This window comes from Globicephala melas, chromosome 19 (assembly GCF_963455315.2).
Source record: "Globicephala melas chromosome 19, mGloMel1.2, whole genome shotgun sequence".
NCBI classification, from domain to species: Eukaryota; Metazoa; Chordata; class Mammalia; order Artiodactyla; family Delphinidae; genus Globicephala; species Globicephala melas.
Genome location: NC_083332.1, coordinates 57,989,371 through 58,013,478, shown reverse-complemented (window position 1 = coordinate 58,013,478; position 24,108 = coordinate 57,989,371). Strand labels below are relative to the sequence as shown.

The following is a 24,108-nucleotide window of genomic DNA, read 5'->3' as shown; positions in this document are numbered from 1 at the left end:
CCTGTAGCTACCGGGGTGACCTTAGGTGAGTTACTTTTCCTGACTTGTGGACACTTTGTTACGGATTAACCCACTGGAAGGGAATCCTCTTTGACGGGCAGGACTTCAATACAACTCCTGACTGCAGAGTGAGCTCAGAGCACATCCCCTAAGGCTGCTCCAACCAACCCAACTGCTAGTCTGCTCCCGAAACTGCAAGTCTGGAATCCATGCCTGTGGGCTGGGCATTTCCCCTCCTCTATTTTAGTAAAGATTGTTTCGAGGGACTGTCCTGAGAAGATGTTGCATCCGGGGTTCTTTATGATAGTGGCACACTGGAAAGAATAAAAGCTCCATGACCGGGAAGTGGTTTAGGAACCGTGGCAGCACCATGAGGACGGGAGTGCATCTGTTGTGGCTTTTGGCTCCAACATCTAAGCACAAGGCTGGGTATGGAGGAAGTACTCAGTGAAGATGCTCACCGTCTCTTGGGAGTGTAAGTGGCCATGTGAAAGGATGGTTGCAAACACTGTGTAATGGCCATGTGAAATCCTCATGACATAATGTTACATTTTAAGAGTCCGATAGAAAAGGGCATGTACACAAGTTGAATTTACGTTCCCATCTGTCTGTTAACACATCGCTACACCAGCCTGGATGTCTTCCTATCAAATTTTCAGGGACAAAAAGTCTTTGTGTCCAAGGGACAGTGAGCCCCAGAGGGGTGGAAACGGAGCTGCCAGAGAGGCCGACCGCCTCCTTGGTGGGGACAACAGGCCCCCTGTCACAGCCCCGAGGGCGGCGGAAACGTACGAGGGCGAGCGGGGGCTAGAATTTATCTATTCAGTGATTCTGCTGTCTCTCTGGGGTGGAGAGAAGTGTGCAGTGTGGTCTTTATGGAGCAGGAAACCGGATGGGAAGAGAACCCCCCGAGATGCGGCGGTGCCAGGTAGGCATCAGTTGTTTTCCTTTTCTCAGTTTTCTATAGTATGGTTATGTTTCTAATGCAGAAATATTTTTTAAAAAAAGTGCATGCTATTAGCTGACCTAGACAAAAAGAGACTGTTCCAGGCCACGCTCAGAATCGTGGGAGGCCAGAGGGCTGGGAGCCTGGGCTGGAGGCTCCGGGGCAGGGCGTGGGGGGCAGAGGCCAGCTGTCACCCTCTCCTTAGAGCCTGGGATGCTACAAGGAGGCCAGGTCGAGGTCGTGCAGCAGGCGCACTGGACAGGGAGTCCTAGGTGACCGCAGCTCTGCTCTTCACTCCCCGTGTGGTCCTGGGCAAGTCCTTTCCCCAGCCGAACCTCAGCTTCCCCCGCTGGAGTAAGAGGAAGGGCGGGCTAGATGAGCCCCGAAGCCCTTTGGCTCCCAGTTCAATGTCGGGTCGGGCCCAGGTGTTCCCTGCCCATCTGGGGCTTTCCAGCGCAGCCTCACCTTCGCTTCCTGCACATCCAGTCCTTGACCTGCAGGTCCGGGAGCCCCATCCAATCGCCTTGGCTCAGGGTCACCATGGAGCCTTCAATGGACTGGGAGGAAAGGAGACCAAAGTTCAGGCTTCTGCTGGCCCCCAGTCCACTGAGGGCTGGAGGGCAGGCTGAGGGGAGGCGGGGGGAGGGGGAGGTGAATAGAGAAAGGTGGGCAATGGAAGCGTCCTAACCCGAGTTAGGGAGGAGGAGGGACTCTCCCCCTCCCCTCCCCCTCCCCTCCCCCTCCCCCAGACTTCACGTAGATTTGGCCCAAGTCCCCTCACCCCTTCTGGGCCCCACTCACATGCCAGGCGCCCCCTGGCAGGTTCCGGCCCAGGACCAGGTGGGGGATGGCTCGCTCCTTCTGGTGCTTCCAGGTGAGGACAGACTCCACGTTGCCCCCAAAGTCTGTGTCTGGGCGCAGGAGGGCATCAAACAGCAGGGCCACAGGGCTTTGGCACCGGCCTTCAAGGCCTTCGGACAGGTAATCCAGGTCCTGGGCGGGGGGACACAAGTCAGAGGGCCCACTGGAGGAAGGCCACCTGGTCCTGCCTTTCCACCCTAGTATCAGGGTGTCAGATAAGCTTGGGAAATGCTGCCTCTCAAAAGGAGATAGTGCACATCAGCAAATTAAAGGCTCTGACAAGTCCTGCAGCTGTCACTTACCCGTTTAATTTTGCCAAACCCAGTGTCTCTCAGATTTACTGGAGCAGGGACATTTTTCTCTGCATATTATACCGAGGGATGGCTGTCCTATACAACAGTGGTCCCCAATATTTTTGGCACCAGGGACTGGTTTCGTGGAAGAGAATTTTTCCACAGACAAGGGTGGGGCGGAGGGGGATGGTTTAGGCGGTAATGTGAGCGACGGGGAGCGATGGGGAGAGGCAGATGAAGCTTCTGTTCGCTTGCCTGCCGCTCACCTCCTGCTGTGTGGCCCAGGTTGGATGGGGGGGGTCCCCCGCGGGGGGCAACCCCTGCTGTAGAAGGCAGTCTGGAAAATGCCTATCTAGACCCAATGCCAACTTACTTCCTCACCCACCAGCTTGACGCTGGGAGGGGCCCAGGAGGATGGATGCTGCCTGAAGTGGGGGGCAGACACTGAGTGGCCTCCTGGAAGGTGAGGGGCGTGGAGGGGAGGCTGGTGAGCCCTCCTGAGCAGGGGCTGGTGGAACTGCAATATCTAGGGCAGGGGTTCTCAGCTGTGGCACAACTGGCCTTGGGGCTGGATAATTCTTTGTGGTGGGGCCTGTCCTGTGCATCGTAGGATGTTTAACAGCATCCCTGGCCTCGACCCTCTACGCCTGTGGTGTCACCACTCTGGTCGTGACAACCGAAACTGTCTCCAGGTGGCCAAGTGTCCCCGGGGCGGGCGGGGGGGCGGAAATCATCCCTGGGTTTAGAAGCACTGGTCTAGGGGAGCTGAGACAAGCTGATGTGGGATTTGTAAGTCTTCAAAGACAGCTGTGATTCCTCTTCCCAGTTTCTGTGGCTGATTTCGTGGGCTCTCGCACGTTTGGTCTTATGTCTCGTAAATGCATCCTTTTCATTTGTGCCTGGGAGAGTTTCCCCGCAATGGGGGTGTCCCTCCCACCCGGAGCTCAAGCCCACCTGGTCCACGATGGAGACCCCCGGCGCCTCGGTGAGCTTCCTCTGCAGCAAGGGGTGTGGGTGGATGGCATCTGGCTTCACATAGGGGTTGTAACCCGAGAGCAGGTAGGACAGGCAGATGCCCGAGGGACCATTGCCTGGGGAGAGAGGGCGGGGTCAGAGGGCAGCGCTTTTGAGCACAAGAGACCACCACCACCGAGGGCTTTGGTCTCCATCTGTCTCGTTCATTGATTTGCTCTTCAGGCATAAAAATAAAAATAGAACATTTATTAGCACTATACCACTTGAACAACAATAAAGTGGTGGAAATAACCGCCGACAGTTACTGAGTGCTTACTGTGTGTCAAGCGATTTTAATAACAACAAAATAATAAGAAACTGACTGCCGTGGCTGCTGTACCAGGCCCCTCCATAGCCCCGAGTGCACTGAGCCAGACACATGCTACTTTTCCTCCTTTTCTACTTGAGGAAGCTGGGGCACAGAGAGGTTAACTGACTTGCCTGTGGTCACACAGCGGCATGACTGAGATCCTGAGATTACTGAGAACTGACAGTGGGGTCAGGTCGGTCAGAGGGATGTGTAAAATATTACAGCACAGGTGGCTACGTGCTCTGGGGATGAGCTCGGGGGCCAAGGGTGCTCAGGGTGGGCGCTAAGCCACCTGTGGGGCCACCTGCCCCCAGGTCTGGATGAACCACACTGCTTATCAGAGGCACTTTTTGGGCAATTAACCTCATGACATCACTCCTATTCTTCTCTGTCTTTACCCTGTCTTATGTTGTGCTGTTCTCAGTCATAACTCACACGTCGACAGCTGTTCAGACGAACCCTATGAAATCGCCGATGCGCAACTGTTTTTAACTTACAAAAATGGCCATTTCATGTGGTTCGACCTGGTGTTTGCCCGGAGGGAGGGGCCCTCTGTCCCCCATTTGTTCAGACCTGACGGCAGGACAACATGCTTCGGCTGCGTCCCCGTCACACAGGCACGCAGGCACAGGGCAAGTACAGGACGGGCACAGGCACAGAACCAGTGCCCCGACCCCCTGCCCCGCCCTTACTGCGCAACCCCTGCAGAGCACCCTGCTCTTGCCTCGAGCGTTCTTGGGACGGTTACTCAGATGATGTTTTATAAATTGCTGAGCACAGCACTGGGCACAGAGTGACGGCTCCAGGACCTGCCCGCTCCTGACCTCTAACCCTTGGGGCTCAGGGCAGCCCCTCCCCCACCCTGGGCGGCACTCACCGATGATGACGACCGGGAGGGGCTCTGAGCTGCGGGCACCAAGGTGGTCCTTCCATCCGTTGCTCATGGCTGGGCTCTCGGGGGGGGCTTGGGGCTGGCAGCAACCTGGGGGCACAGGGGAGGAGGGGGCCCTCGGTGAGCCGGGGTGTCATGCACTTACTTCCCAGCTGCAGGGTGACCTCCTGTGGCCCTCAGGATCAAGTCCAAGGTCCTCCCTGAGTCTTATCAGGATGACACTCCCCTCTCATACCTGCTATACTCTAAACAGGTCCAATTACGCAGGGCTCTCTCCCCCAGCCTGGTCACCTCCTCTCTCTGAGCCTCACTCCACACTCCCCATCTCATCAGGGGCAGTAACTGTCCTCGAAGCTTATTCAGCTTCCATGAGGCCCCCCTCTGCCCAACTGTGGGCAAGCCCTGCCCAGCACTTCTGTGACGGCCACAGCCCTCACCCCACAATCCGGCCCTCGGGTCTTCAGTGGACTTGGCCCTGGAGAGGCACTTCTGAACTGGCGACCTCTCTGGGTCTCAGTTTCCTCATCTGTAAAATGGGAATAATAATCGTCTCTACCCCATGGGGTTGTTGGAGGCGGGGGGGGGGGGGAGGACACAGGTACTGTACGTGAAGCAACTGCCTCGAGAAAACGGGCCACCGAGAAGAGACCGGAGCTGACTGTCTCCTCCAGAGGCTGGGCTAGAACAGGTGGACATGCAGAAACCACGGACGCCTGAGCCCCTTGGTTTGGGGAGAAAAGCGTGCAAACCTGCTTGTCTCTGGAGCACCAGCGCCCCCTGCTGGCCACAAGCCCAAATCACTCAGAGAGACCCAAACACCGTTCTTAGGGCTGCAGGTGCCTGAGGAGAGTCCAGACCCACCTTCTCCACATTCCCCTAGACGAGCTAACGGGGGCCCTGGCATCACCCACTGTCCAGCAGCCCTGCTGTCCTGACCACCACAGGGCAACATGCACACGAGCATGTGAGGAGCAGGCAGGCACTTAGCACTTTCTATGTCCCAGGTATTTGACATGTTTTTTCTCATGTCCTCCTCATACTGACCCTATGCAGAAAGCACTGTCGGTGCTATTATCCCACTTACAGATGGGTAAACTGGGGCTCGGAGAAGTCGCACAAGTTGCTCAGTATCACGCAGCCGACTTTTAAATTCAGGGCTAATGGTGCCGAGGCTTTGCCTGAATGCACCGTGCACGCTGCTTGGCCTGTCCCCAGGGAGACATGGGGCTGGTAGCAAGTAAAAGGGTGAATGGGGGGCACAGGGCCCAGACCACCCAGAGCAGCCAGGGATGGGGGCCCGGCATCGCTGGCCTTCAGGATTCTTCCAGAAAAGGCTGAAATCTGGGTTTTTAATGTGAATTCTCTGATTTGGAAAAGTGGGCAACTCATTCACAATTTTTGAAAATCTTGAACAGGCTGGTGCAACACAAGCGAGGCCAGCGTACGACCTCCGATGTGCGCAGAGTGACAGCAACACCAGTGTCCACCGCTGGGCAGGTAGGTCCCGAGCAGAGGGACGAGGGACAGCCGCCCAGACAGGCTGGTGGGAGGACCTGGGTGTCACTCCCACAGCAACAACAATGGACCTTCGCACAGCACTTTGCAGTTTGCGAGGAGAGGAGCTTCCACCTGAGCCGTAGCATCTGGGACTCTCGGGCACCCTGAGAGGTGGGCGGCGTCACCGCCATCTGGCAGGTGAGGAAAGGGAAGCTCAGAGGGTGAAGGGTGTCTCCAGTGTCACACAGGGGGATGTGACATTTAAGGACTCCCTCCCCAGTGCCCTCAGGTCCCCTGAGAATGGCCTTCCTCACCTCAGCTGGGGCCTGGGCTGGGACAGCCTCCTCATCCCGTCTTGGTGAGCCCCGTGTTCCCCATCAGGGACCACGTGGCTCTCTCCACGCCTGGTTCCCTGCAGGGGCCCAGGCTGTCTGCCTGGGAAGAGGATTCTGGGGTGACACCACTGCCACTGCCAACAACGATACAGAATGACCAACATTTCCGTACTTCCATGGAGTTAGCCAGGTGACAGGCGTGCTCGAAACACTTGACGTGCATCAACTAACTTAATCCGTATTTAACTGCGTTGTTATAAGGACTCTCGCAATCACTCTCGTGTTACAGAGGGGGAAACTGAGGCCCAGCGAGCTTCTCACAGCCCCGTATGGTTTGCGAGGAGTTTGCCACAGCTCGCGCAGGCCGAGCTGGGTTTGAGCCCGGGATGGCCTGTTCCAGAGTCTTCTCTGTGCCCCCCGAGCTGGAGTGACAGTGTGACAGTGTGTGACAGAGGCCCCTCCTACCCGGCTGAGTGTAGCACACGTACCCATCCCTGCCCACCCTGCTGCTCTGTCCCAGCACTGGTGTCGGGGGAGGGAGGCCAGGTGGCCAATGCTCGCAGCTGGGAGGGCACAGTTTCTCACTAACCACTGGCCGCTGGGTGTGCCTGGTGGCCCTGGGGAGGAGGGCTGTGCTTCCCAGAACTCTTCCTCCTGGTTCCTTCAAACAGCCCCAGGGCCCTGCACTGCACGTCCTCACTGTCCCCAGGAATAGCAGCAACGGGACGCAGGTGATGTCCTTGCAAGACGCTCCTTCTGCATCGGCTCCTTTAATCCTCATGGAGCCCACTTTACAGACTGGAAAACTGAGGCTCAGGGAGGTGAGGCCATGCCCCCCTGGTCACAGAGCCAGTGGGTCATGAAACTAGTTTGTTCACTGAGGGCTCAGACCACCTAGACACCCCATAGCCCCCCACAATGGGTGTCAACCTGTTCCCCGCGCCCATGGAGTGCCCACCCCGGGCCAAGTCCTTTACCTGAAGCTTCAGTAAAGGACTGAGGATCCCAGTCCCTTTGAATCCTCCCAGCGCCAGTAAGGAGGGTACTTGCAGAAGCCCCCGTTTACAGATGAGGAATCAGAACTGACTGCCCCCTTTTCACGCTTCCCGGAGGCAAAGGGGCCCCATTTACCACCAGAGCTTTTGGACTCCAAGTCCAGTGCTCGCTGCCAGAACTTCTGGATGCCACACACATGAGGTCACCACCCAGAGGCTGACCTGAGAAGTTACTTCCTGTGCAGCGATACAGCCCCAAGTCCCGAGACAAAGCTCTCAAAACCTCGGAAGAACGCATGCTGCCAACTTTCATTTGCAAGTTTAACTTCCCATTTCTGCTATGCTTTTTAGTTTTGTGGAGTTGGAACGGTCAGTTTTTAATGCGAACGTTTTGTTGGAGTTCCTCTGGTTGGAGATGGCAAATGTCCACCGAAAAAAGTTAACATTGAAAACTCATTCAAGTTCACAAGAGAAAAGAAGCCTAAAAGAACTGGGAATAACTGCACCTTCCGAGGTGCAATTATTTTCTTTCTTTCTTTGGAGTTTGCAGCATTGGAACTTCTAGGGTTATCAAAGCTTGAAACCGCTCTAAGACTCGGGGCACCTGTATGGCTACATTTACTGAGTACCTGTGGTGGCTTTTTGCTCATTTCACTTTAATGACAACCCCCACCCCCCCTGCCCCGTGGGTTTTCTTATCCCCATTGCCCAGAGGGGAAAACTGGGGTCAGGAGGGAGCAGGTGTCTTTCCCAGGACTGTTGGAGACCACGCCCCCGAGCCCAAATCCTGCCCCTTGATACCTGTCAGAGGCGGGGTGAGTGCCCTCTGAGGAAAACAGCATGACAACAGTGCCACCAAGAAAGTGGCGGGGGGGGGGGGAGGGGGGCGCTGAGGACGCGCTGCCAGTCCCCAGGGTGACGCCTCAACCCCAGCGTGCGCCCCGTGGCACCGCCTCCCCCCGGAGCCTCCCCCATCTGGAACCCCAAGAGCTCCGAGGCTCCCCAGACCCTCTGGGGCCCCTCATTCTGGGCACCCCAACCCTCCTGGGAGAAGCCAGGTCCCCGGGACCCTGCGGCGGGAGCCGAGGGCAGGTGCCTGGGACCTCTGTCCCCTGCAAGCAGGAGAGGCGGGGTCCCGGAGGGCAGCGCCCAGCCTGCCTCTGTGACCCAGTGGCCTCGGGGCGCCGGGCAGCCTGCCCGGGCTGGCCACACCTCTCTTTCCTGTCCAGAGCAGCATCACACGGGCTGGGGTGTACTCCAAGCGGGCAGGGCAGCTGTCAGCTGAGGGTGCCAGGCACCTGGAGATGGGCATGGCCAGGAGGGGCGAGGGAGGACCCTGGGGTGGGAGCGATCATGCTGGTCCGGGGAGCCTGTGTGGCTCCAGGGCCCCGTGGCCACCCCTGCCTGGGCGGGACTAGCTTCTCCCACCTCCCCCGCATGCCTCGCCTGGGCCACTCACCTGACGGGCAGGGGTCGAGGACACTCGTGAGCCTGGCCTCGTCAGGCACTAGCAGAACCAGGGCTCACGGTGCCGGCCGAGGGAGCAGGACACCCATTACCCCGTGGGGATCCAAGAGGCTATGAGTGGCCGGGAAGCGAGGGTATTTCACGAGCTGGGAGGAGGCGGGCGGTGGGCGGGGCCAGGAAATCACTTTCATAAGCGTGAGTCAGCAGGGGCCCCTGCATGAATGAATTTGCGCACTTGAGGGAGGGCGGTCACGTTGCCAGCTCCGGGGGTTGGGGGGGGGACGGCCTTAAAGGGCCCCTACCCGGGGCGGGGGTGGGGGGGGTGTCCCTGGTGGGGTGGGGCCCGGTGGTGGCCAGGCTGAGCCAACCTGGCCTTTCCCGTTAGGGAGGCGGAGACAGTCCTGCCCAACGTACAGTCAAGGCGGCCCCTTTAAGTGGAGAAAGACGTCCTGGTGCCCTCATTCCATCTGGTTCTACGTGATGTCTTCCCGCTCCTCCCCTCCCTCTCCCTCCCCACAATAAAAAGCCCTCTGGCACCAGCCGGAGCGGGCTGGGAGCCCAGCTGTCACTTCCTGGGCAGGCTGCTTCAGTTTCCTCATCTGAGAATGGGGCTGAGTAATAACTCTCCCTCCTGGGTGGTCGTGGCGTTTCAGGGATGTCATTCTTGGTGACCGTGCCTAAAACATGGTTCATGTCTTCTTTTCTTCGTTATTTTTTCTCTTTAGCCTGTAGCACGGCGCGCCTCACATTTTGTCGATTCTCACGCATTTTATTATTTTATCATCTCTCTGCCCAAACCGGGATGTGGGTTCTGAGTGGCAGGGAAGTGTATCGGTCTGCTCTATCCTGAGCGCTCAGCACATCGTAGGTGATCCAGAAGGAAGGACAGGAGGGCTCAAGAACAGTGCTTGGCCCAGAGACCTCAGTGCATGTTAGATGTCATTTCATTACGGATGTGACTGTCACCCCCATCGTCCGCACTGGCCTGGGGACTTCCCTGCCAGCCCTGCCCCACCCTGTGGGCGGCCCCACTAGGGCTGGGACCAGGGTTAAGCAAGGAGGCACTCACCTTGCGTACCAAATTTAAGGGGATGGCAAAAACACTCAGTGATCAAGAAAACAGTATTTTGATGCAATTGAAAAAAATAAAAATTAATGCCAAAAATCCAAGATAAACAAAAATGTTAAAATTTCAAACAAAGATCTGTAACCATGCCATGCCAAGCTGTACTGGAGCCTGATGCAAAAAGAAAAATCAGGATACCCATGCTGCCTGTATTTAAAACTTTGATATTTTGTTCATCCTGGATTTGAGGCGTTACTTTTGATTTTCAAAAATACTGCATGGGGCTTCCCTGGTGGCGCAGTGGTTGAGAGTCCGCCTGCTGATGCAGGGGACACGGGTTCGTGCCCTGGTCCGGGAGGATCCCACGTGCCGCGGAGCGGCTGAGCCTGTGAGCCATGGCCGCTGAGCCTGCGCGTCCGGAGCCTGTGCTCCGCAACGGGAGAGGCCACAACAGTGAGAGGCCCCCCCAAAAAAAATACTGCATGAACACACTACGTGCCTTGATCATGGAGTGCTTTGCTGCCCCTTGCATTTTGTGCTCGAGGTGATACCTCTCTCCTAGTCCTGGCCCCGGTGGCCACAGGGTACAAGGGCCCTGCCGTGGAATATGCACAGAGGGGTGGCGGGGCACCAGGAGGGGGGGGACCGGGTCTGACCGCTGGGCTCCTTTGGGGACAGGGGACAGGGCCCGGGTGAAGGATGGCTCTGAAGATGCAGAGTGCTGCTGGGACCGGAAGAGAATGGGGAGAAAGGAGAGAGAGAGAGGTTGAGGGGGGAGGAGAGGGAGAGAGGGGTGCCCCACAGGAAGGGGCTGGTGACAAGCGTTTGGGGGGCAGTGAGAGGAGCTGGGATGAGAAGAGAGACCCCGGGGGACCGGGCCCCAAAATCACGTGACTGGTCCAGGCAGGGCTGCGTCCGGTGCGTGGTGGGGTGGGTGACACCTGGTTTCTGGGCTCAGCTCTAAGGGCAGGTGAGCTTGGGTGAGGCACTGCGCCCTCGGGGCCTCCGTTTACCCAGGAGAAATGGCACTCATAGTCCTTTCCTCCTGGGGTCCTCGGCAGCAGGGACCCTTGGTGTCAGGTGACACAGTGTGACATACATGCAGGTGGCGGCAGGAAGTCCATCGCTCCAGGCCTCAGCTCCCTGGCTGGCTTCTAGCTCTGCTGCACATGTGCTGTGTGACCTTGGGCCGGTGGCCCACCTCTCTGGGCCCCTGTTCCAGCGGGGCTTTGTTAGCAAAACTCCCTGACACCCTGGTGTTCACCGCACACACACCAGGACCTAGGCTGGGGTTTGCACACACCAGGAGCCGTGACGGCCGAGGAGCAGAGCTGACCCTGGTTGTCCCTCTGGCCCAGGCTGCAACTTTCCCCAGCAGCCCTGCCTGCTGTCTCCACTTCTCCATCCCAGGGCTCTGGCCTGCAGCCTCCCGGTGGTTTTGGTGGGTGTGTAAACAGAGGCAGACAGACACACTCCAGGGTCAGAGCCTCCCACCCGGAGCGTGGTGGGGCAGGGCGAGGCTGAGGCTCAGGGTCCGGAGGGAGAGCCTGGGAAGGAAGTGGGCTCCGGGCACCCCCATCTCTGGGTCTGGTCGATCTTTCCTCCCAACCTGCCCCGCTGCCCCCATTGGCCCTGACCCCTTTTCCGGATTTTGAAAGTTTGCTGATATGGGAGAATTGTGGGCGGGACATGGACTTTCTTCCCTGTCGCCTGTTTACCTGACCGCAGATGATCAGAAATAAAATGTGTTGAGTTGCTTCTAGAAAGCTCGACTAAGACAAAGACTGATAATGTCACAGGCAGACAAAGGGGCAAAGGTTAGAGGAGCCGCAGAGAAAGAGCAAAGAAGGGTCTTTGCAGGTTCACTCTTGGGGGACTGGCTCTCTTGGACTCCACTGGGTGCCCCGATTCCTTTAGACCTGCCCCGACCCCTTCTTGGCCATGACTTAGAATATTAAGCGCCAGAAGTGTGAGCTTCCTCATTCTGATGTGCTGAAAGTAGGGCTCAGATGCAGCAAATAAAAATATGGGCACCCAGGGCTTCCCTGGTGGCGCAGTGGTTGAGAGTCCGCCTGCCGATGCAGGGGACACGGGTTCGTGCCCCAGTCTGGGAAGATCCCACATGCTGCGGAGCGGCTGGGCCCGTGAGCCATGGCCGCTGAGCCTGAGCGTCTGGAGCCTGTGCTCCGCAACGGGAGAGGCCGCAACAGTGAGAGGCCCACGTACCGCAAAAAAAAATTAAAAAAAAAAAAATATGGGCACCCAGGTAACTTCCGGAATTTCAGATAGACAAGAAATAAACTTTGAGTATGTCCCATGTAATATTTGGGATACACTTATGCTAAAAAAATTTTTTCATTGTTTATCTGAAATTCAAAGCTACCTGGGCAGCCTGCACTTCATCTGGCAAATCTAGCCATAAGTGTAAAATATACGCTAGATTTCAAACGGTTAGCAAAAACAGAAAGCAACTAAAAAAGAAAAGGCAAAATGGCTCAATAATTTTCATATGGATTCCAGGTTGAGATGAAAATCGTGAAAATATTTTGGACATCTTGGGTTAAGTGACATAGATTATTAAAATTAGCATCACCCGCCTCTTTGTTTAACGAGGCTTTTGGAAAACTCACAGTTACACACACGACTCTCATTTGGCTTGTGCGGGACGCTTGCACCAGCGGCTCGTGCAAACGGGGACGTTCTGGGACATTCCCGGGTTTAGCACCAAAAGCCCCGCCGCGTCCCAGGAGCCCCTCAGTTCCAGGTGAACCAGGATGGCTGGTCACCCTGGGCCATTGCAAGCAGCTGGGCACCTCGCTTCTGAGCCTCACTTTCCCCCTCCGTGCCCTGTACCGCCAGCACGGGGCTGGCAAGGTGGTAACAACCACTGGTCCGTGCAGCTGAGGGCAGGGGCCTGGCTCACGGAGGAGCCCACACAGCAGCCTGTGCTTGGTGTGCAGCCCCCTGCCCCCCAGGCTCCCCCCAACCTCCCCTGCAGGTGCTGGGGAGCTGGGGAACCAGGGGAAGCGAGGGGAGGGGTAGCCTCAGGGTGCTTCCCCGGGGATCCTGAAACAGCCCTCTCACCAAGCCCACCGTTCCTCCCTCCCTAAGAAACCCCAGGACGGGGACTTCCCTGGGGGCGCAGTGGTTAAGAATCTACCTGCCAATGCAGGGGACATGGGTTTGAGCCCTGGTCCGGGAAGATCCCACATGCTGTGGAGCAACTAAGCCTGTGCGCCACAACTACTGAGCCTGCGCTCTAGAGCTCACGAGCCACAACTACTGAAGCCCGCGCGCCTACAGCCCATGCTCCACAGCAAAGACAAGCCACTGCAATAAGAAGCCCGCGCACCGCAATGAAGAGTGGCCCCTGCTCACCGCAAGGAGACAAAGCCCACGCGCAGCAACGATGACCCAACACAGCCATAAATAAATAAATAAGAACAAAAATAAAAAATAAAAGAAATCCTAGGATGGTGCGAAGGGGCTGTTCTTGGCCTCTCCTCATCGCTCTCCTTTGGGGCAGCTCCCATGGCTCTGCCACTTGCTGGGCACTTCCAGGCACCGGGCACCGTGGACACAAGGTTCTTTATACATAGCTGAGGCTCAGAGAGGCCGCCAATATTGAGCCTGAGGTCACACAGCGTAGGTGGCAGAATTGGGGCTTGAACCCAGCGCTGCAACTGCAGAGCCTGGGCGCCTGCAAGAAAAAGGCTGACTACGAAGGAACTAAGGAAGGAAGACAGCCTGCTTCCTGTCTCAGACACAAAGGCACAGACCCCTGAACTCTCCCGGAGGGCCCTCTATCTCCACGGCCGCCCCCTCTGTGAGGTGTGCACACTGTAAAGTGTTTGGGGGATTGATACATTTGATCTGTTAACCAGTCCAGCGAGGAAGGCTCGGTGCTGTTATCCTCCCATTCCTCCCATGAGGAAACGGAGGCCCCGAGAATGGGAGACGTAGCCCTGTGTCACGGCAGGCGGCAGAGCTGGGCCCAGCGCCCTGGCATGACTAGGCCAGGCCCGGCCAGCGCATGACCGGAGAGCTAATATTTGCCCTTGCCGGTTGCAGAGCCTTGTCATCCACCGCATCCCATCGATTCCCCCGATGACCCACAGAGGTGGGCAAATATTTTCAATGACAAGTTTCGTTTACAGATGAAGAAACCCGGAGGGACTTGCCCAAGGCCAGGGGCAATGAAGTGGGGAGAGGGGATTCAGAGTTGGGTCTGTCTGGTGGCAGAGCCTGTGCCTGCTGCCCCAGGACATCGGTGTGAGCTGCCAGGACGCAGGGCAGGTTCACGCCCTGGATAGTCACCATAGATCCCCTGGGGGAGACGGTGTCAAAGGTGGGGAAGCCCACATCCTGCCCCCACATGGAGAGAACCAAGGAGGGCCCCGGGAAGGAGTGTCTGCGCAGGGTTGAGGCTGGGGGTCTTCAGCCACATTCCCTGCTTCCTGATTGCCCCCTCTTTTCCTCAAAAACCAGGAGGAAAGTTTTGGCAGGAGAATGAATGTGTCTGGCCAACAGTCAGGGTGGACAGGGGTCCAGCCCAGGGTATAAAAGGCTTCCACTTTGGAGTCAGACCAACCAGGATTCTGGCTCCATCACTTTCAGCTGTGTGATTTTGGGCAAGTGACTTAACCTCTCTGAGCTTCCGTTTCCTTATCTGTGAGCTGCAGATGGCACAGCAGTGCTTCTCATCCCTGCTGCACGTCAGAATCACTTGGTGGAGGGGGTTTAAAGATACACTAACACCCAGGCCCCAGGCCCAGAGATTCTGACATCATGGGGCTGGGATGCGGCCAGACACGGGAAGTACCACTGGTGATTTCCATGTGCGGCAGGGCTGGTAGCCTCTGTCCCTGCAGCTGTTGGGGGATGAGCTGAGATACAGCCGAGGAACTGCCTGGCCCGTGGAGATGCCCAATACATTGGACTCCCTTCCATCCTGGCGGCCCATCTTTTTGTAAACCACAGTCTTTATGCTGTTGCAGGAATAGCCATGAGGTCTAAAAGAGAAACACGTCCTTGGAAGAGGCAGGCTACCAGGATGGCAGGGGCCAGCTGGTGACCCTGGTGGGGCCTCGACCAACGGGACAGACCTCGATGTCACCTTGCTCATTTACCGAGATTTGGTTTCCTCAGCTTTGACTTTTGAACTTGATGGAGGACTCGACGTTGACCCCCACGGCTTCTCATCTCATTCCCTCTATGCACACCCAGCCCCTGAGCCTAAATTCCAGTTCTAAGGGAAAACCTGGAAGCAGAGACAAACCCCGGCCACGACAGACAAGGAGACACGCACCAAGCATTGATATTTATAGCAAGAACTAAGCAACTTCCGTGCTGGCCACTGAGCACAGTCCAGCCAGCGGGAGCCAGGGCTCGGAGAGGACCATTCGGCAGCCTTTGGAAATGCCAGCCACAGAGCCAGGAGGCAATGTGGAAACTCATTATGATAGAAACAAGGGAAGCAGACGACGTGGGCCTGAGGGCAGGAAGTGGAAAGGAATCAAGGAAAAACAAAAAAAAGAAGGAAGCTAGAATCTTTGCCAGGGCCAAGGAATTGTAGATGGATTTTTTTGTTGTTTTTTTTGGCTGTGCCACGTGGTACAGAGGATCTTAGTTCCCCAACCAGGGATCAAACCCGTGCCCCCTGCAATGGAAGCACAGAGCCGTAACCACTGGACCGCCAGGGAATTCCTGTAGATGGACCTTTAAAATTCAGTTTCACTATCTCTGTCTAATCAATAGTAATAATCATAAGGAAAGGCAATTTGAGACAAGGATTTTCTGTTTCATTTTGTTCACTGATGTATGCCTTATGCAGGGCCTGGGACAGACACAGTAGCAGCTCAATAAATACGAAATGAATGAGTGAATGAATCTTGTTGCTTTCACACTTTGCTGACAGATTCTTTTTTTTTTCCTCTGTACGTGGGCCTTTCACTGTTGTGGCCTCTCCTATTGCGGAGCACAGGCTCCGGACGCACAGGCTCAGCGGCCATGGCTCACGGGCCCAGCCGCTCCGCGGCATGTGGGATCTTCCCGGACCGGGGCACGAACCCGCGTCCCCTGCATCGGCAGGCGGACCCTCAACCACTGCGCCACCAGGGAAGCCCTGCTGACAGATTCTTAAAAGATTTTGAGCACGAATGGCCCCCCTTGGCTTTATATCACGTGCATATAGATTGGTGTGCCTTCTGTATATATTTCAATCTTGGATGACAACTTTGCAGGGGCTTGAAGACAGAGCCCTGTGGTACGCCACTAGAGACCCTCCCACTAGTGGACACAGCTCTATCTTTGGCAGAGGGGTGAGTGAAAAGGGTCCTGTCTGTGGAGTCAGAAGCTCTGGGTTGCCCCTCTGGAACTTATTAGCTGTGTGTCCTCGGGCAAGTTACTTCACTTCTCTGAGCCTCCATCTCCTCGTCTATAAAATAGGGACACCTGTCCCTCAGGGTAGCTTGCTGCTTGGCACGTTGTGGGTTCTCAGCAAACTGTGGATACCGCCACCTGTGCTTCCCACCATCCAGACATTTTCACTCTGGGCAGAGAGTCATTTTCCAATCATCCAGCCCACATTTCCACCCCTCCCCCACAAAGATCCTCTAGCGCAGTGGTTCTCAAAGCGTGGTCCCCAGACCAGCAGCTTCAGCAGCACCAGGGAACTTACTAGAAATGCAGATTCTCAGGCCCCGCCCTAGATTCACTAGATCAGAAATTCTGGGATGAGCCCCGCTGTCTGCATTGTCCCCAGTCTCCTGCGTGACCCTGAGAACCACTGCCGTCCACGCCATCCTCCGGACCCGTCTGCAGGCCCCACAAGACAAAGGAATGACAGTCATCTGACGCGACTGCTCCTGGAGAACCCGTGCTGGGTCCTTGGGCCGCTGCTTCCTTCTCCCTCCGGCTGGTAATCCAGAAGCAATCTGTGATCTGGGGCTGGACAGTGAGCACGTGCCCCCTCGTCCCTCAGAAACCCGGGGCCCATCTGCTTGTCCCTGACCTGGAGGGGCCTGCCGGTGTCCTGTGAGTCCTCTTAGGGCATGTCCCAGGTGGTATTGCCGAGGGCTGTGACCTGCCCTGACCTGCCCCTCCTCCAAGCTTCCGGGCCCTCCTAGCAGGTATGTGGTTCCTTCTAGGCCAAGTTCATTGTCCGGGCGCATAAGCACTCCTGGGGAAGTCCGCTGCTGTTGTCCATTGGCCCAGGGTAGCAGCGGCATCCCTTTCCTTTTTTCTTTTGCCCCACATGCTGCTAAAAAAAGCCCTGTTTGCTGTCCTTATTGGATTTCACATACCCTTCAGGCCTTGCCTTCCTGGGCGGTGGTGAGGTCAAGGCCTCAGTGACCTCATTCACCGTCCTTCGTCCTGCGTCCTGCGAGCTAGACCTTTCCCCAGGGACTGGACGGGCTGGGAGAATAGCCCCAGGGGCATTTCACATGTTTCTCTGCAGAGAGCACCTGTGAATTCCCGGGAAGAGAGCTGCGGGGCTTCGGGGTCTCGTGGTTGCCGGAAGAGAGTTCCAGACTCCTGTCCTTCCTTACTGAGGCCCCATAAGAGACACCTCCAGAGTCTCTTATAAACTGCAAATTAGACCCTGTACCTCCTCTGCTGTGCCACCTCCAGGGGCTCCTGGCTGTCCTCGGACCTGCCTGGCCTCAGGCCCAGCAGACAGGCCCGGCAGGAATGGACCTGGAGGGGGCCCCACCTGCCCCGGCTCTCAGGGTTCCCCCGGCACCCAGCGCCCATGCTGTCTCCCGCCGGCTGCCCTGCTCTGCCCGCGATCCCCTGCCTCACTTTCTTCTGGTTCCGGGCAACCTCTCTGGACCCAGCGCTCTGCTGTTCACGTGAAGCAGGGATAACCGGAGCTTGCATTTCCTGAGCCCTACAGTGCGCTGGACTTATATACCAAGAGCTTATAACCCAGGAGGCTCGGGCCTTGCCAACCAGCCCAGAGCCAACAAGCGCTTCATGCCCAAGTGTCCCGCGTCCGAGAGAAGACGGTACGGGGGAGCTTTGGAGGAATGGGGGTGAGGGCGGTGAGGGTGACGGGGAGCCCCTTGGCAGTGCGAGCACTTCTGCTGAGGTGGCCTGGTCACCCAGGGAGTTGGTGGGGGAGGCCGAGGGAAGGCAGGGCAGAGACACTCCCAAGCAGAAGCCCCCCAGATCATCAGCTGGACTGCTTTGTTTGAAGAACTAAAGGAAGTTAGAAGGGTGCAGGTGAGCCAGAGGGGCTGGCCAAGGACAGGCCGTGCAGAGAAACAACGTGGACATTACCTGGGCTGCAGTGGGAGCCCCTGCCCGGCCAGCGAAGCCCCAGAGCAGTGGGCAGGCTGTGGCGGCTACTTGGCGAGAAATGGCAGTGCCCTGGGCCACGAGGCTGGCGGTTTAGGCCGGGAATAGATGGGTGCTCGGTCCCTCCTGGAGCCAGCGTCAGCACGACTCGATGACAGGTTATACTTGGGGAGTGAGCGGTGCTGTCCTGCTAAATGTGGAACCGCTGACTGACTCCCTCCAAAGGAAAAGCCAGGATCGCCGTACCTGCCGATTCCTACGGCCTAAAAACTCCCACCACGGCTGATCTGAAGCTACCAACTCGATGTGCGGAGTTGGGAGGAGACAAGCGTAGTCCCGTGAGAGCCGACCCCAGGGGTCAAGAATACCAGCCATTCTCCGGGTTTGAGCAAGGCGACGGGTGCATCTTCACAGGGCCACGGACTCTGGGGGCTTCACTGGTGGCGCAGTGGTTAAGCATCTGCCTGCCGATGCAGGGGACACGGGTTCGAGCCCTGGTCCGGGAAGATCCCACATGCCGCAGAGCAACTAGGCCCGTGCTCCACAACTACTGAGCCCGTGTGCCTAGAGCCCGTGCTCCGCAACAAGAGAAGCCACCGCAATGAGAAGCCCCCGCTCGCCGCAACGAGAGAAAGCCCGCGCGCGGCAACGAAGACCTAATGCAGCCAAAAATAAATAAATTTATAAAAGAAAAAAAGCGAATACCAGCCATTCTCCCGGTTTGAGCAATGCAACGGGTGCATCTTTGCAGGGCCGCTGACTCTGGGGCCCCCTGGACCACAGGCAGACCCCGTGAGGATCTTGCAAAGAAGCTTAGAGGTCCCACTGGCTCAGCTGAGGTGGCGGCGTGGCCCAGGGGAGGGAGGGAAAAGTGGCTCCAGCAGGAGAGCGCAGGGCCCCTTGTTCAACAGTTAGTAAGAATATCAAGATGATAGGGAACCCTCCTGCACTGCTGGTGGGAATGTAAATTGATACAGCCACTATGGAGAACAGCGTGGAGGTTCCTTAAAAAACTAAAAATAGAATTACCATATGACCCAGCCATCCCACTCCCGGGCATATATCCAGAAAGGACAAAAACTCTAATTTGAAAATATACATGCACCCCTGTGCTCACTGCAGAATTATTTACAATAGCCAAGACATGAAAGCAACCTAAGTGTCCATTGACAGATGAATGGATAAAGATGTGGCACCTACACACAATGGAATATCACTCAGCCATAAGGAGAATGAAATAATGCCCTTTGCAGCAACATGGATGGACCTAGAGATTACCATACTTAGTGAAGTAAGTCAGACAGAGAAAGACCAATATCATATGATATCACTTATACGTGGAATCTAAAAAATGATACAACTGAACTTATTTACAAAACAGAAACATTCACAGGCATAGAAAACAAACTTACGGTTACCAATGGGGAAAGGGGGGGAGGGATAAATTAGGAGTTTGGGATTAACAGATACACACCACTATATATAAAATAAACAGTGAGGACCTACTGTATAGCACAGGGAACTATACTCAATATCTTATAATAACATATAACAGAAAGGAATCTGAAAAAGAGAGAATCACTTTGCTGTACACCCGAAACTAGCACAACACTGGAAATCAACCATACTTCAGTTAAAAAAAAAAAAAGAAGATCAAGATGGTGAAAGCAGAGCTTAAACCCAGCGAGGGCCCTTCTGAGCCCCGAACGCCTGTGAAGCGGCCCTCGTCCCATTTAGAGGTGCAGGAGTGGGGGCCTGCCAGCCAGTCGTTTTCAGGGTAAGAGATGCCTCCCAGCAAAAGAATTTACCAGCAGTCTGGCCCTGAGCTCCTTCTCGCATCCATTCACGCCATGATCAGGTTCTGAGCTCCCGCCAGACACCAAGCGCTGCAGAGGCCCCGAGACTGGAGGCTGGTCCTGACTCTGGCCTTGGACGGGCCCCCCGCACCCAAGGTCTCCATGGGCCCTCCTCACCAGGCCTCCCAACGCTCACCAGCCTGGAGCTCGTGGCGGGCTTCTCCCTGGCACACTCAGGTGCCTGGGACTGGATGGCTGAACGCATTGATCCCCAGGAGGGGGTCCCCAGAGCAAGGGGGCATGACGTCCTGTCACTTCCCCACCATGCACAACCCCCCGTCTGTCCATTGCCGAGGGCCTCCCCATCTCTCGCCTGCATTGTCCTGCAATGCAGTAACCTGCATTGTCCTGCAATGCAGTAACCTGCATTGTCCCCGTGAGTTCTATGCAGTGGGTGTAACTTCTAACTTACACACAGTGCAGTGCACGCTTAAGTTTGCAGATGTGCACGCCCACGTGGCCACCACGCAGGCCACCATGCAGGACACGCGCGGCCCCCTGGAATGCCCCCTCCTCTGACTCCGGTCCCCACACATTAGTGTTGTCGGCTCTCCATCTTGCCACCAACGGCATCGCACGGAATGTTCTCTCATGTCTGGATCTCTGGCCCTGGGTCCACTCACGCCGGTGCGTGGGTCGTGGGTCCCTGCGCTTAACCGCTGGGCAGAGCCTCACCGTCTGCATCCTCCACAGCTTGTGTGTCTGTTTCCTGGACATTTGGTTGTTTCTAGCTTTTGCTCTGATGGTTCCAGAGCGAGACTTTGCGGGGACACTGGCTTTCGTTTATTGGGGTGAATGCATGGAAGCGGAAACGCCGGGTCACAGGGAAGGCGAGTGTGTGAGGTTACCAGACACTGCACGTGGCTCTCCAGAGGGACGCACCACCTTGGCCGGGTCCCTGCGGCCGCCGCCCGGCTGGCCCCCGCCCCCCGACACCAGCCAACTTCCTGCACGGGAAGCTTGCTTTGCAGCCAGCCCCTGCCTTGGTGCGGTGTGTGGGGAGGGTGCTGGGCAGGGGTGGAGAAGTTCCAACTCGGCGGCATCGCCCGGCCCTCCACCACCGGCCCTGTTTATCTCCCCAGCCGAATATCTCCGGCTCTGTCCCACCTTGAACCTCACATTCCAGCCGTATCGAAGGCCCACAGTTCCCTGCACACACGTCATTTCTGTCCTTCTGCGTGGACTGTCTTTTCCGCTGGGAGCACACGTCCCTCCGTCGCCCTCCTGCAGGCGGCCGCCTCGTCTTCTCACATCTAACCAGAGCATCGTGGCGACCTGTCGACGTCTCCCGGGCCCTGACCCGCATCCTTCGGCCCACTTCCACCTGCCCGCTCGAAGCCACCTTGGCCGGGGCTCTTCTGAGCACACCGGGTTTGCACCGCGGGAGGGATGCCACACAGTCAGGGCAGCCCCTTCCTCCCAGCTACGTCCTCAGAGCCCAGCAGGACGCCCGGCACACAGGAGGCCTCGGTAAATGTGCAGTAAATGCTCAGCTCCGTACAGTAAAGCCCACACTGTACTTTAAGTACTGTACTCCGCACAGTGAAGCCCACACTGTACTTTAAGTACTGTACTCCGCACAGTGAAGCCCAAAGTGTGCACCCCCGTGTGACCCCCACTCAGGGGAAGACATGGAACACGCCCAGCTCTCTGTCCGACTTTTGGCCCCTGAGGTTAGTGGTGCCTGTTCTTGAACTTCACATCAAAGGAACCACACAGAATGTTCTTTCTCACGTTTGCTGTCCTTTGCTCGCTCCGGACTCCGGACTTAGAGGCACATTCCTTGGCCCTGAATCCTGCTGCCTCGGTGGCCGGCGACCTTGGCAGCCCCTGCCTGATTGATTTCCTCCCTCTTCCAAGATTTCTCTTCCCCTTCCATCCTCAGCCCGGGTCGGGGCTTTGTCAGCAAGTCCCTGCTTCCTAAGCGGGAGAGGAGTTTTCTTCCTGTTATCAGCAAGTTATCTTTGAAATTCAGGGACTCAAGCTGTGCCACTGCCCTGGTCCTACGCGCATGGGGTTCCTGGGCAACCGTCCCTGTTTCCTGTGCCTCACTGCAGCCCCTCTTTGCAACGAGCTGGTGGTTTAATCACTGTAAGCTCTGGCCCGTGCACATCACCTTGGTCCACCTGGCCACACTTCTGAGCTGAATTCTCCAAGTGGGGTCCCAGAGCAGGAAATGCTCAGCTTCGTACAGTAAAGCCCACATCAGCACCAACCACCTGCGAACTCAGAGATGCAAGTTCTCAGGCTCCAGTCCAGACTCACTCTCTGGGACACTCCCTGCTTCTTTCTTTTACTCTCATATTCACAGCACCTCTGGCCCCAGATGTGTGGGTGTCTGCCCTCAGCGACTGAGTCTCAGGCCCCAGCTGGGTGTCCTACAATTCAATTCTGCCACCAACCAGAGATGGAACAGACCCAAGTTAGAGGCGCAGTCCCTGCTGCCCCACTTAGACGCCAGGCACAAGCCGTGGGTTCCCAGGCCACCCACGCTTCTGTCCGCCTTGGCCACAAATCAGAGGTTCCCACGACGCCCTCCCTGGTTTCACTAATTTGCTAGAGGGAACCCGGGAAGACAGTTTACTTACTATTGTTGATTTATTACAAAGGACATTTGAACGGATACACATGAACAGGCAGATGAAGAGACAGACGGGAAGTCTGGAAGGATCCTGAGCACAGGAGTTCCTGTCCCCTGTGGAGCTGGCGTGCGTCACCCTCCCGGCATGGGGACACATTCACTGACCTGGCAGCTCTCCAAACCCCATACTTTAGGGATTGTTATGGAGGCTTCATCGCGGAGGCACGATCGATTGTTAACTGACTCCCCGGCCCCTCTCCCTTCCCTGGACGATGACGGTGGGGCTGAAAGCTCCAAGCTTCCCATCGTGGTCCTGGTGACCAGCCCCCTCCTGAAGCCGTCCCTGAGGCCACCCAGGGTCACCTCATTAGAACAAAAGATGCTCCCCTCACCCAGGAAATTCCAAGGGATTTGGAAGTCCTGCGTCCAGAAGTGGGGGTCAGAAATCAACCGTTAGTATAAAACATGCTCCTAGCATTTCATCATGTAGGAAATGACAAAGGCTTTAGGAGCTCTGGCCGGGAAGCAGGGATGAGGAGCAAAATACGTATGTCTTATTATATCACAATATCGTGCTCAGTGAATCAGAAACTTGCAGGGGCTTGGCAACTGTGTTCCCACAAACCCTCCGGGGGTTCTGATGCAGCTCAAGTGTGAGAACCCCTGACTCCTGGCTTGTGAACACGTTGGTGATGAATCAATCAAAATGGGAACACAAATTCCCTGGATTAGAAGCATGTTATCATGACTCTAGAAATTGCAAAGAGGTTCTGGAGCTCAGGGCTGACGTGGTCTGCTCCGTCGTCAGAGCACCAGCCCGAGCCTCCTTGGTCACAGACGCCTGCCCCACACGGAGGGTGATGCGGACCACAAGGTGTCTTTTGTCTCCCCGAGAGCAGGCACCTGGCGTGCCAATTATCTTCCACTGGCTTCTCCCAGATCCATGCTCTCCCTTCTCTGTCCTGCTGTGAGCCCCGGGAGGCTGAGGCCCTAGCCAGCTGCCTCTGGTTGGATTTGATCAAAGGGAGAGGCAGGCAGGAGGCAGGAGGTCAGAGGGCAGGAGGAGGGAGCATTCAGGGCAGACGTTGCACAACCAGCTACAGGGGGTGAACCGGCCCCACCTGGCAGCGTCTGCCAACTTCTGTGGTGTAAAGCTCCCACCATGGTCAATTTCAAGCTACCCCCATGGCAGGTCTGCCCGCAGAGCTGGGGAGAGACGTGCAGGAGTATTTCCAGATGCGTCCCTGTAGGGAACCTCACGACCACAGCTCGCAGCGAAATGGAGCAAAGTCATTAGGGAGGGATGAATTTTGAGTAGGTGTTATCTTTGCTTTGAGTATAATGTATTAATTGTAAGTTCATATAATTTAATTCTCAGTAACGGGAGTGCTTAACAACTGGTTCCCAGAATTTCTGAAGGCTTGACAGTCGGCCTGGCGGGCAGGCCACTGGGCCGGGAGACACTTCCTCAGCCGGCCTGTCTGGAGCGCCCTCTGTGGCCTGGCTCCAGCCCTGTGATCCCTCCTCGTGGTCTGGCTCTCTCCCGGCTCCAGAGATGCTCTCTCCCCCTGCCTCTTTAGCCCAGGGAGAACTCAGTGTCTCTCCTTGTGCCCTGGCTGGGTGGCCCAGAGGTGGGGTCCTGGGGGTGGGAGACAATGAAGCAGAAGCCCATCCCTGCCTGAACCCCGGCTCAC

General features: G+C 56.6%; 1 protein-coding gene and 1 long non-coding RNA gene across 3 annotated transcripts in view; one reads left to right on the top strand and one right to left on the bottom strand.

Annotated features, from left to right (window-relative positions):
* The window catches only part of OSGIN1 (oxidative stress induced growth inhibitor 1), a 53,583-nt gene that overhangs the window by 2,449 nt on the left and 27,026 nt on the right, over positions 1–24,108 (bottom strand). The window contains exons 1-5 of one of the 2 annotated variants that reach the window (XM_030863224.2): positions 8,603–8,742; positions 4,302–4,406; positions 3,055–3,191; positions 1,748–1,939; positions 1,412–1,503 (exon numbers count right to left, since the gene is read on the bottom strand). In XM_030863224.2, the coding sequence (XP_030719084.2) occupies positions 1,412–1,503; positions 1,748–1,939; positions 3,055–3,191; positions 4,302–4,368 (488 nt within the window). In that variant the 5' untranslated portion in view covers positions 4,369–4,406; positions 8,603–8,742. Of the gene's footprint in view, positions 1–1,411; positions 1,504–1,747; positions 1,940–3,054; positions 3,192–4,301; positions 4,407–8,602; positions 8,743–24,108 lie in introns of those variants that run through there. The other variant, XM_030863227.2, reaches the window with a different exon arrangement.
* On the top strand, positions 852–16,800 carry LOC132593907 (uncharacterized). Its single transcript, XR_009559951.1, has 3 exons — positions 852–928; positions 5,732–5,813; positions 16,440–16,800. It is a non-coding gene; the product is annotated as an uncharacterized lncRNA (long non-coding RNA).